This window comes from Tachypleus tridentatus, chromosome 1 (genome assembly GCF_004210375.1).
Source record: "Tachypleus tridentatus isolate NWPU-2018 chromosome 1, ASM421037v1, whole genome shotgun sequence".
Taxonomy (NCBI): domain Eukaryota; kingdom Metazoa; phylum Arthropoda; class Merostomata; order Xiphosura; family Limulidae; genus Tachypleus; species Tachypleus tridentatus.
The window spans coordinates 29,016,026-29,029,739 of NC_134825.1; the positions used below are offsets into that span (position 1 = coordinate 29,016,026).

The 13,714-nt window shown below is 33.7% G+C and overlaps 1 protein-coding gene across 6 annotated transcripts in view; it reads left to right on the forward strand.

Moving 5' to 3' along the window:
* The window catches only part of LOC143244972 (eye-specific diacylglycerol kinase-like), a 324,629-nt gene that overhangs the window by 275,833 nt on the left and 35,082 nt on the right, over positions 1 to 13,714 (forward strand). For all 6 annotated transcript variants that reach the window (XM_076490645.1, XM_076490634.1, XM_076490655.1 and 3 more), the window contains 3 exons: positions 1,557 to 1,589; positions 7,879 to 8,031; positions 9,156 to 9,227. In XM_076490645.1, coding sequence (XP_076346760.1) covers positions 1,557 to 1,589; positions 7,879 to 8,031; positions 9,156 to 9,227 — 258 coding nt within the window. The remainder of the gene's footprint in view (positions 1 to 1,556; positions 1,590 to 7,878; positions 8,032 to 9,155; positions 9,228 to 13,714) is intronic.

A 13,714-nucleotide genomic window follows, 5' to 3' on the forward strand; every position in this document is an offset into this window, starting at 1 on the left:
GAGTATCCAACAAATAATGTTATTCAGTGCAATCTATTCATTATAAATTTTAGTTTTCATATATTATATATACATATGGAATTGTCTAAACCTAGTCATTTTGTTATGTAGAATTAGCTCCATTAATTTATAAGTTAAGGTTTAGTTCTGATCTATAATGTTATGAGTTGCTACACACATTCTAGTAACTATTATTCATTTTCTTCTCGCAAAAACGGTTATTAGCGTTCATAAAAATTGTATTTATACATATAATCTGTATGTGCTGTACAAACATAAATATATTAAAAATACGCTCATAGCAAGAAATCAAAATGCCCAAAAGATAGTGGGATCACAAAAAAATAAACCTTAAAGAATTTTATGACAAATGAGAAACTATTAGGAATGAATGTACGATAAATTGTTTTATGTATGAGAAGACGAAAACCAAACTAGAATTAATGAGGAAATGCTATATGGTGAACGCGCTAAATAGAGAAAAGTTTATAAAAATTGCGTTATTTTAAGAACACTTGTACCCATACTGTGACAGTAAAAAGAAATCGTATTACAAGCTGCATTAGTCATGAAGAGCGGTTCGGAAAATTCCGAAATTCTGGAAAAACAATTAATTGTTGGTGATATAGAACTGTCAATTGTGTAAAGTTTTACGACATTCTGTGCTAGTTATTTTATTTTTATTAATTTTGCCTTTTCTTATAATCAAACTACTCCAGTCACGGGGAATAGAACAACAAAATGCGTCAGTCAGAAAATATTGTAATCAAACTGCTCCAGTGTCGAGAAAAAAAGCACATCACAAACTGCGACAGTCAGAAAAAAGTTATTATAGTCAAACTGTTCTAGTCTCGGGAATAAAGTTCAACACAAAATTCTATCAGCCACGAAAATGTTGAAATCAAATTGCTCTAGTCACAGAAAATCACGCTACAAACTGCGTCAGTCAGAAAAAAAAAGTTGTTATAATACTGCTCTACACTCGAATAAAATGCGCACCAGAAACTGCACCAATCAGAAAATAAATTGTAATCAAAGTTTTTCAGTCTTGAAAAAAATCACGCTACAAACTGCGTTAGTCACATAAAAAGCTGTAATCGAACTGCTTCAGTCACGAAAAAAATCGCACTATAAATTGCACCAGTCAGGAAAAGGTTGCAATTCTCTGCTCTCGGAAAAGTGATGCTGCAAACTGCGTCAGTAAAAAAGAAATTGCAGTGAAGTCGCTCTAGTCTCGGGAAAAAAAAAACAACACTTTACAACCTTTGTCAATCAGAAAAAAAAGTTGTTATCAAAGTGCTTGAGTACCGGAAAAATCACGCTACAAACTGCGTCAGTAAGAGAAAAATTTGTAATCAATCTGGTCTAATCTCAAAAACATCACACTACAAGCTTCATCTGTTAGAAAAACTGTAAGTCACCGTGCCGGTCAAGAAACGTCATATGGCGAACAATATATTTAGTTATTAAACCCCACAAAACAACTATATAAATATATATATATACAGATTCCTGTCTCTTGTTCCATTTTTATCTGTTGTTATTTATTTTTCCAGGCTTTTCAGTCCAAGCTTTCATTTGGCAACAAGGTAAGAAAGGAGTTTTTGTTGTTGTTGCTTATTATTTCGTGGCTGTTGAAGCATCTTTCAGGCTTCAAAATCTATATCATCACTGTATTTGTTTCGCTAAACTTTCTTTGTTGTGGTATAACTTTCAATGTAGTATTCAAAGCTGATACATTATAGTGTAATAAACATCGCTTAGACAGGACACGCTAAATCACAGTTTCTTGTTTATGGAACACTGATTTTCTTTATATTGGAACAACACGATTAAAAACAAGATTTTCTCAGTTAAGTTATGGTTATTACGTCGTTTCTATATCATATTTGAACATAAACAATTCACGCCTGATTCATGTTCGTATCTTTTGCATTTTGCTTACAAATCACAATTCCAGCGGTATTTGATATACACTTTTTACACCTACACAGTAATAACTTCTAAACATTAAACTATATAAACTGTATTGCCTACACGTTTTGAAGAAATACAACTTTAATGTTAAAATTGAGGAAGCAATGTATCAAAATATATCTCAGAACTATGACTTAGATAAGTTCTGATTAATGTATCTCGCTAAGTTCATGAGTTATATTTCAAAGTAAGGTTTACATATTAGACTATGTTGCCGTATCACATCTCATAATCTGGCATGGTCTGGTAGTTAGGACGCTCCACTCGTATTCTTTGGGTTTGGAATTTTAATCCTAAACACAACATAACCAAAGAAAACACCCAAATACTAAATAAAGAAGCAAACATAAACAAACGCAAAATTAAAGTCTTACTTATACAACAACTTAAGCCCAAAATAAACCAATACAAAGGAACACCTTTATACCTATATTAATAAATATAATCTAACATCTAAGCACGTCCTCTACATTCCTACACTCAATTACACAACCGTCTTGAAACATGTGGTCAGCTATCGCTCAGTTACCTCTTTCTTTCTTTGTGAACCTGACGATGACCGAAGAAGATCGAAACGTTGTTCGTTCCTTTACATAGTGCCTTCTCTATCCATACCAGCTGTTTTAATATATTTAAGTCCCATAACTGAACGTGCTCACCCTTTCAGCATAGGGGACGTTATAACCTGGCCCGACATGACCAGGTGGTTAAGACACTAGACTTGTAATCTGAGGGTCGCAGGTTCGAATCCCCATCACACCAGACATGGTCGCCCTTTCAGTTGTGGGGGCGTTTTAATGTGACGGTCAATCCCACTATTCGTTGGTAAAAGAGTAGCCCAAGAGTTGGAGATTGGTTAGTGATGACTAGCTGCCTTTACTCTAGTCTTACACTGCTAAATTAGGGACGGCTAGCGCAGATAACTCTCGTATAGCTTTGCGCGAAATTTAAAAAAAAAACAACAACAAACAAACAAGCGTTATAACCTGGCGGTAAATCATACAATTCTATGATAAAAAATTGCCTATCTGCGCCCTCTCTAGTTTGTCATTTTTAAATTTCTCATATTAAACTGCAGAGTAAATTATCAAACTAGAGTGGACAAGGCATTTTAACTTATACTCTGATAAACCTGTATTTGATGTTCATCTTTGTTAATATTCTGTGAACCAATCCAATCATACTAGCAAACATAACTGATTGAACCTCTTAGTATTTCGCAAACCGATTTTTAATCACGATACTGATGATTGCTGTATCAGTGAAGTGTTCATTAAATTAGGGAAACTGTTATCATATCATTCATCTCGTACATACATATATAGTCAAGTGTGAAGTATAACATGGTATTTATGTGGAATGGCAAAATTAATTATTCTTCACAATTATGGCTGAAATTAACGTCACATTAAAAGCTTAATATATTTCTACGCGAACCCAAGGAATAGTTCAAAGTGAAATGTGAGTCTCTTGGGCTACTCTTTTACCAATGAATAATGGGACTGACTATATATAATATCGCCCCCACGGCTGAAAGGGCGAGCATGTTTGGTGTGACGGGAATGCGAACCCGCAACCTTCAGATAACGAGTTGAGTGCCTTAACCACCAGGCCATGCCGGGCCTATCTCATTAGCTACAGCACCAACGGAATTTTGTTCTCGCAAGTTTATGTTCTTTGTGCTGACGTCTAACTTTGCTATGATCTGGACTCACTATCGCCATGCGATTAGAGCACTCAACTAAAAATGTTAGGGTCGCAGGTTCAAATCCCGTCACACCAAATATGCTCGCCTTTTCAATTGTGAAGGCGTTACAAAGTGACTGTTAATCCCACCAGTCGTTGGTGAAAAAGTCCAAGAGTTGACACTGTGTAGTGATGAATAGCTGCCTTCCCTCTAGTCTTACACTGCTAAATTACGGACGGTTAGCCCAGATAGCTCTATTGCAAGTTTAACTCCCTCTGCAAATTACAGCTTGCTTTCATCACTGATACATAAAAGCACCTTATATAACTATAAAGCGAAAGTTAGATAGAAAACTAGAAAACCTTCGCTTGTCAGAAATAGAGACATTTTAAAGAATAATATAATCCACCTCGCGATCTTTCAACTTAGTTAACCTTAAAAACACCTTTAACTTAAAGATGTAAACTACACAGTTACTCCTTTCAACAAATCCAATGAACAGCAACTAATCCCAAGTGTAAGACCACAAAAAATCTGCATCTAAATTTATCTCAGAACAAAGAAGATCCATTATAAACATTTAACATTCCAAGAAAAGCCCACAAAAACAAAAACCAAGAACAATTTAATGATCAGTTTCCTTACCAAACCAAAAGCAGGTTCATTAAATAACTTCCTAGATGAATTTATTAAAACAAAAAAACTTTCAAAAATACTAAAAAAAATAAAGACTATAAATCAAATTTTGAAATCAACAGAAAGAAAAGGCCTAAGACATCTTAGGAACAACGAAGACATTGTTATCCAAAGAACCGATAAAGGAAACTAGAACTTTATTCTAAGAACCAAACAGTATGATTCATTAATGGTAAATATATTGAAGGACATGTCTAAGTTTATCCAGTCAAATAGTCACTTTAACCAAACCTACAACAAAACATTGGAAAAATACTTAAAATTCAATTAATGAAAACAACTCTTACACTTAAAGTTTATAAGGTTTTCATACAAGACACCCTAGAACAAAATCTACGGTTTATAAAAAATCCATAAAAAAACCAATAATGTTACGCCTAATTATATCTTCTTATAACTCTCTAAATTACAACATTGTAAATACTTTAACTAGTTTTTAGAGCATTATGTTTCCAATCTAAGCGTCCAATTAAAACAAAGTAAAACATTTCACATCTTCCACAACGCTTACACAGTTTAGACAGTGACGTTTATTATGTCTAGCTTAGATATTGTATACCTATTCCCTCAAACCCCTTGTCATTAAGGGATACGACTTACTGCAAATTTTTTCGCAAGATCCCGAAAAGACAATCGATATAAAACAGGAACACCTAACTGAACTGTCATGCGCTTAAAGAAACTGTTGATAAATAAAAAAAAAACAAACGCACACAGAAAAACAACAAAAGACCTAATTACTCGGATCATCCCACGTATGGTAAATATTGTCGTACCTTTATCAAAAATTTTGTAAAGACTAGTACATAAATATAATTTAACATAACACCTAGATTCATTTTCACCACCGAAAGAAAAATTAAACATATGTTAAGGAAACTGTATAGTGAAACATTTACAAAACACCGTGTTAGCAGTTGTCCAGCATTTTTATATAGGTGTAACAGGACGTATCTTGAAGATTAGGTTGAAAGAATACCAAAAACCCCTTTCCAAGTCCGTGAGCGTATGAGTAAAACAACAGAATGTTACAGTACCAAAACACGAGCTTGACACCAAAAAGAAGAAAAATTAGAGAAGCTTTATTATTAAAAACCAAGGTAGATCCCTATTTGTTTCTGATCATTATTTCCCAACATATTCCTAAACTTATGGGCCCTGCATGGTCAGGTGGGTTAAGGCATTCGACTCGTATTCCAAAGGTCACGAGTTTAAATCCCCGTCGCACCAAAACATGCTCGGCCTTTCATCCGTGGGGTTGTTATAAGGTGACGGTCAATCCCACTATTCTTTGGTAAAAGAGAAGCCCAAGAGTTGGCGGTGGGTGGTAATGACTAGCTGCCTTCCCTCTAGTCTTACATCGCTAAATTAGGGATAGCTAGCGCAGCTAGCCGTCTTATAGCTTTGCGCGAAATTAAAAAAACAAACCTAAACTTATGCAAATATTTTACATAAAATATTTCATAGTTTTTTAAATATTTATTCACATTTGGATTGTTCTTTTATTTCACCATACATAAATAATCTGTAAACTTCACATGAGTTGATATTTACTTGAACAAGTGCAACTAATTCTAGATTTAACTACATTCTTGAATTTTGTTTTCTATCAAAAGAGTAGCCCAAGAGTTGGCGGTGGGTGGTGATGACTAGCTGCCTTTCCTCTAGTCTTACACTGCTAAATTAGGAACGACTAGCGCAGATATCCCTCGAGTAGTTTTGCACGAAATTCAAAAACAAACAAAATAATGAGAATATCAAATAAAATGTACAAACAACAAAACTAGAATATTTATTGCTTACTTAATTAAAGTATCTTGTGGTTAAAAATTATAACATTGGTAATAAAACAGAAATCTGTTTAATTCATAAATTATTTAAATTGAATCGATGTTTCTACTTTCATGATAAATTTTATTGCTAAAATATTTCAATCTTATTCACCCGTGCGAAGCTGTGTGCTTTTCCTAGCACACTATATATCACTTATTGATATATTTTCATGACTCTTCCATTTTTCATATGCTATAGACGAAGAAATAATTCTGACGTTATTGAAAAACAAAGCTTCGCGATCGCTTTCTTATGGTGTAATTTCTGTCTTTAACAGCCGCCTAGTGGTTCAGGTCATTATGTAGCCATGTATTAACAACAGAGAAACAGCCTCCAACAGTGTTTAATTGGGTCGCAAATGCTTTTCCGTTGCATAAATAAATAGATCTCGATCGCCAATGTGAAAGCAAAATTTTATAACACTCGTCTTCTCGGTTTTATAAATGGCTATCTCAGTTAGGCAATAAAGAAAACGATATTTTATGCAATATATTTTTAATTCCAATGTTGTTATTGTTCACTTTAAAATATAAACCAAACAGATTTATGTTTATCATTGTTTAATCATGCTTAATCTTCAATTAACACTAATTTATTTTAGTATTTTCACATTGGCTCCAATGATGCTTGTTTCAAGTTACTGTTATTATCAAAGAACATTATTTCCCAATTTTAATATATTACCAGTGTTCGAAAAAATAAACATGATTAAAGTATTGATCATCGACTGCAATGTATATAATACTAAAAATACTGTCACTATATTATTTTATCTAAGCATATTGTGATTGACATTTCAAATTTTGATCTTTAATTAGTTTGATTCTTAAGTTATATAATAATGAATATTGAACTTAGCAAAGTTTTGTATTTATGATTATTAGCCATTTCTAGATTGGGCCGGCATGGCCAAGTAGTAAGTGGTACTCGCTTCGCAGTTTTGGAGTTCGAATCCTCATCACACCAAACATGCTCGTTCTTTCAGCCATGGGGGGCTTATAATATGATGGTCAATCCCACTGTTCTTTAGTAAAAAGTAGCCTAAGAGTTGACGGTGGGTAGCCATAAATAGCTTCCTTCCCTGTAATCTTACAATGATAAATTAGGAACAGCTAGCGCAGATATCCCTCGTATAGCTTTGCGCGAAATTCGAAAACGAACATTTTGGCATTTCTTTGAAATTAACACATTGCAGACTCTGAAGAAAAATGTATCATTTAAAATGTTAATTGGATTTGATTACCTCTCCTAACGAGGCATTTTTATCAGCTTTAGTTGGTGAGATTCTTACAATGTAATTTAGCGTTGATACTCAGAAAATTGTCTCTCGGGTGAGTCTGTGATATGTTTACGAACTTACAACGCTAAAATACGGAATTCAATTCCATGCTGTGAATAAAGTGCAGATAGCCCAATATGTAGCTTTGCAATAAGGAAACAGCAGTAATGAATGAGTAAACTTTGTATGGTCAGCACGAAGGTCATTTTGACCTTATCTTAATCCCCTTTCTACATGAACGTTCCATGATCGGTGTAACCAGATATAACCAGCTCGGAGAGACTTCGTATAACGTATATCAGATAACACAAATATCATATTTTTAACTTCTTGTATGCCCACAACTTTCTTCTTTTGTGTAACACAATTTAAATAGCAGTCAATTAAAAACATTTATTTGTTCCAGGAGATCGTTGCTATTGGTTGTTCCTGGTGTAAGTCAGCTTATCACAATAAAGAATTGTGTTTCAATTTATACAAGCTAGAAGAACAGTGTACAATGGGAATCCATACTGACATTATTGTTCCTCCATCTTGGATAGTCAAGCTTCCACGGAAAGTGAGTAGAGATTTCATCATTGACAAGATTAGTGACAATTATTGTCGGTATGTGACCAATGTCTGTCTGTTAATGGGCATGTTAAACTAGATTCGTGATAATTATTGTTGGTCTGTGACCGATGTGTGTCTGACCTGAATACTTAGTCCATGTGTCATATTCAGTTACGTTGAGATTGCAAATACCAATACTGCACAAATACTCACTTGAAATGATTTGCTAGCAAATTATTATTATTTTTCTTAAAATTACAACTTTTATTAAATTTAAAGGTAATTTTACGTGGTGTTGTAGTTTTGATACTTGAAATATGTTTTTGTACTATTTTAAACAAATAATAAATTATATTAAAAACACTTATTTAATATTTTTAATTTAAGTTTTTCCGATAGTCAATAGAATCCATTCTATTCAGTTTTAGGTGTTTGATTTACTTTACATTTTAGAAGTTGAAATCAGTTTATATGTGAAAATAAGATTCCTTCTGCTCCACAAACGCAGTTGCTATATTGGAAACATTTTTGTTTATCTACTGCTGTCAAACTTGTTCTGTGATAAATACGGGTCATTCCATGCCATCTCAGCTGGGGCTTCCCAACTCATGTCATAGATTTCCTTGAAAAAAATTAAGCAAAAGCTTCATTTTGATTTTTCAGCCATGCAGTACATCTATAGGATTTTGTATGGCTGAATAAATCAAAATGAAATTTTTGCTTGAATGTTTTCAAGAAAATCTATGACATGAACTGTAAAAAGTTCTTTTTTCTGGGTGAGTTGACATGGAATGACCCATACGTATCAAATTAAAAATCAATAATGCTATCATTAAATAATATGTATATGTATATAAACTGTATTTATTAAAGTAATACTGAATAAAATATTTTACAATTATTTCTTTAATTCCACTAAAAATGACCTACTGCATGCTGATACCTATAATAATTCTGACATCAATCTAAAATTTTCACCACATTTAATTCAAAAACGTGTCCACAAATGTACATATGTAGTCATACTCCCCTTTCGCTTTTACCTGCCAGGATAGGGTTTAATTTTGCTTAGAACCTGTTCTCGTCGTCTGTCAGTCAGACTTCCTTTATATTTCTGCCTCATCTTTACAGGGATCCTTTAAATCTTCACTGCGCAGGTCGCCAAAGAAAAAGGGGTCTACAAAAAGGAAATTCAAGAAGGAGGTGAGTCGACGCATTGACTTTTGAGTGATAATAAGCGCAGAGAATGAATGTTTGTCCAAACAGAGTGTGAATGTCCAATTATTTTTCTGTTTTATTTTCAGACAATGAAAAAATTGATGTAGGTTTCTTAAACGCATATTTCAAACAAGAGAGAGAATGGTTACTTTTAGTGGTCGTCCATGGTGAGCAGAGCGAATTTAAAAAAAAATGTACTTTATCATTGGCAGATATTTTTCAATAGTTAATATTCCATCTTTTTGGGTAAAATGTGTTATTTTTTTACATATTTTTTCCAACTTTAACAATTTTGTTTTCTTCGATAGATTGTTTAGGCAGAGCATACATGATAAAACTTTGTAGAATGGACGACAACTGCCTGTTGTGGAGACACAAGTGTGGAGGACGGCGTTTCAAATGTCTTCCGCCTGAAGAATAGTTTACATGTTAATTTCAAAATAGTCTAAGGCGTAAATAATGACATTTCGAAAGTCTTCCACAACAGGCAGTTGCCGTCCATTCTACAAAGTTTCACCAATTTTATTTTCGTTAAAGGTATTCTAGTCATTACAATTTTATAACATAACAGTGTTTTTTCTTACAAGTGTATTGCACGTTTTAAAACACTTAAAAGTTAGCTTCTATATTTTTATAATCGAGTGTGATTCTCTTGTTAATTATTTAAAAGAATTATCTTAACAGGTAATTGCTGTCTCTATTCTTCCTTTAGTAACTTAATAAATACGTTGAGTTTAAACTTGTATATATATACACCTTTCTGGAATGACATAATAAAGTATAGAAACTTTAATGAAGATTATTTTAGGTCGATATGGGCTGGATTCTTTGCGACTCACTGTCGCAGAAACTCTCTAAGCAATTTGGAGTTGTGAGCGCCGTATAAACGTGACAGTCAAATCAAACTATTCGGTCAAGCAAGAACAGTTCAGGAATTGTTTTGCTTTCGACTAGCTGATTTAGTCTAATTAATCAGTTCCACATTAAGGATATATATTTGGCAATTTTATGTTTTGTGTAGCTATGCACTAAAATTTTGAAACAAAGGCTAGAGTAATTTGTTGCACTACTGCTCACACAGTTCGAAAAGAATCTGTTTCTTTATCTATTTGTGTAACGTCAGACAACGTTTGAACAAATAAATACACATGAAAACTTCAGAAAACATAATGTTATACACTGCTGGCCAAAATCTTAAGGCCAATGAACATAAATAAAAAATATGCATTTTGCGTTGTTAGACTCAACCACTTATTTGAGTAGAGCTTCGAAAGATGACAAGAAGAAAAGGGAAAATAGAAATAAAAAACTTTTTAGCATTTAATAGGGAAAATGTGCCCACTATGAAATTAGCCTACATACTAGCTGGTCAAAAAGTTTAAGACCATACTGAAACAAAGCATTAACCGGTAAACACGTAACGAAATTTAGTGATTTACGTCCAAGCATTATCGTTGTCAACATCTCCAACTGACATCTTCTGTGTTACATTGGGTTAAAACATGGCAAAGGCTAAAACGTTGACAGAGTTTGAACGTGGCAGAATTGTCGAGCTGCTAAAAGCAAGGTCTCTCTCAACGTGACATCGCTGGTGAGATTGGGCGTAGTAAAATTGCTGTTGCAAATTTCTTAAAAGACCCCTGAGGGATATGGAACGAGAATTTCAAGTGGTCGGCCCAAGAAAATTTCGCCGTCGTTGAGCAGGAGGATTCGACGGGTTGTCCGGCAAGACACCAGCCGATCGTCGAACTAGATTAAGGCCCTTACGGACGCATAATGCAGCTCAAGAACAATAATATAACATTTACGAGAAAAATGCTTTAAAACTGTAAACGTCTTTAAAGGCCACGCCTCCTTCCACACCACAAAACAGCTTGGTTAAACTTTGCTAAGAAGCATCAAACATGGGACGTAGAAAAGTGGAAGAAGGTTTTTTTTTTCTCTGATGAGAAAAAATTTAACCTGGATAATCCAGATGGTTTCCAACGTTACTGCCACGATATGGATATCCCACCGGAAATATTTTCTACACGACACAGTGGAGGAGGTTTCATCACGATCTGGGGTGCTTTCTTCTTCCATGAAACAATGGAGCTTCAGGTTATACAAGAGGGTCAAACAGCAGCTGGCTACACTGGCATGTTGGAGAGAGCATCCTTATTAACTGAAAACCCTCGCTTGTGTGGAAATGACTGGATCTTTCACCAGGACAACGCTGCAATTCACAATGCCCGCAGGACAAAGGACTTTTTTTATGGCGAATAACGTGTTTTTCTTTTGGACCATCCAGCATGTTCGCACGAATTGAACCCCAATGAAAATGTTTGGGGGGTGGATGGCAAGGGAAGTCTATAGAAATGGACGTCAACTCCAAACAGTGCTTGATATTCGTGAAGCCATCTTCACCACCTGGAATAGCATTCCAACCAGCCTTCTGCAAACGCTTTTATCGACCATGCCAAAGCGAATGTTTTGAAGTTTTAACCGCAATGACAGCAGTGCAACTCACTTTTGAGACCTCTTGTTGGGCATTTCCTACCCTGTTTAGGACTTATTTTTGGTATGGTATTAAACTTTTGACCAGCTAATATTTAGGCTAATTTCATAGTATTTACATTTTCCCTATTAAATGTTAAAAGAGTTTTTTATTTTTATTTTCCCTTTTCTTATTTTCATCTTTCAAAACTCTACTCAAATAAGTGGTTGAGTCAAACAACACAAAATGTATATTTTTTTCTTTATGTTCATTGACCTTAAGATTTTTATCAGCAATATATATATATGTACCATATACATATGTGCCAGTTACATTATTATTTGTACGTAAGGGCAGTTTACGTTTTCTCCCATTACTTTTTAGTCTTAACGTAAATTTGTCAAATTTCTGTCTTCACCCTTGTGAGAAGAAAATGTTATTAAAAGTTTTCTTTTAGAGTTTAAAGAAATGTGTGTTGGTGACTATTAGTGACTATTATCTGATCTAAGAAATTTAACATGTTAACACTGCGATACTTCAGTTGGATGTTGATATTTCTAAGATATTTACTATATCACTATTTAAATCATTTAACAATATCTTTTGTGAAAATTTTAAAGGGTAACTGTGAATGTTATCTGCTATAACAAACAGTTAATAATGTGTTTTGTCATAATTTTCAAATGGTAGCTGTTTGTGAGGTATCTATCGTGGAAAGCGATTCATAATATAAAATGTGAAATATTTCGCGTGGCAACCTCAACTGTTGCTTCCCATGACAACAAGCTATTAAAATGCTTTATAAAATGTTTCACATAGTCAATTGAAATTGTATCTGTAATGATAATTTGATGTGACAATGTACAAGTCGTTGTTTTGAGCAGCGTTTGTTCTTAAAAGATTACCATCATACCTTAGTGCAAACTATATGTTTGTTTGTGCAATAAGTACGAATAGACTCCAATTTCTTCTTAGATAGTCGTGTCTACCTTTACATTTCGATGCTTGATATTCTAGTGCTAACGTCAACATTTACACAGCTCTATGTATTTCTGACGTTCGAAAAACTTTGCTTTTAGGATTTGATACGTATTTTTTTTAGTAGTTTCTTAGTTACAATGATTGATCACATCATATTTGATGTATATATTCCATATTACATCTATACAAATTTAAATTTGATTATTTTATAGAGGGACAGAGAGAGATTATAGTACCAAAAATAGTGTGTCAGCAATTTTTGGAATGAAAATTTAGAAAAATGGAAGTACTTCAAATAACGAAAATAAATAATGGGTTTTTGTTGATTCAGTTTTCTTGAATCCAAATTTTCAAACGTAAATTTTGTAAAAAAATTAGTTTAAAATGCTTTATGGAATGTTAATCCACCCAAAAAAAAAAAAAACAACAAGCAGCGACAACATAAATTATAATAGAATAGAATTTTAAAATTATTTTTTAAACCAATGAACGAAACGTTATCCATTTTGACTGGCATAGCAATAAGTCTGAATGCTTATGACGCTAAGATCCAGACGTCAATGCCCCTACTTTGCACAGCTAAAATAGTGGGTGTGTGTTTTCTTATAGCAAAGCCACATGGGGCTATCTGCTGAGTCCACCGAGGGAAATCGAACCACTGATTTTAGCGTTGTAAATCCGTAGACATACCGCTGTACCAGCGGGGGGGGGCAAAGATAGCCCATTATATAGTTTTATGCTTAACGAAAAAAAAAACATTTCCATATTGGCAGAACATTACGTGATACAAAATAGGCTTCAAATCCAATATAATGTTCTCTGACTAAATTCGTCAGAGCTAAAAATGCCAAACCACTGAACTTAGTCATCACAAAATTCCTAGAAAAATATATTTAAATATAAATTTATTTTGCAGAATGTTTTTTTCGAGGAACTTTAGGATGTAAAACTAACCCAACATTACTCGCACGTCACTGACAAACCATATTATATTGTCTGCTCATACCATAGCCTG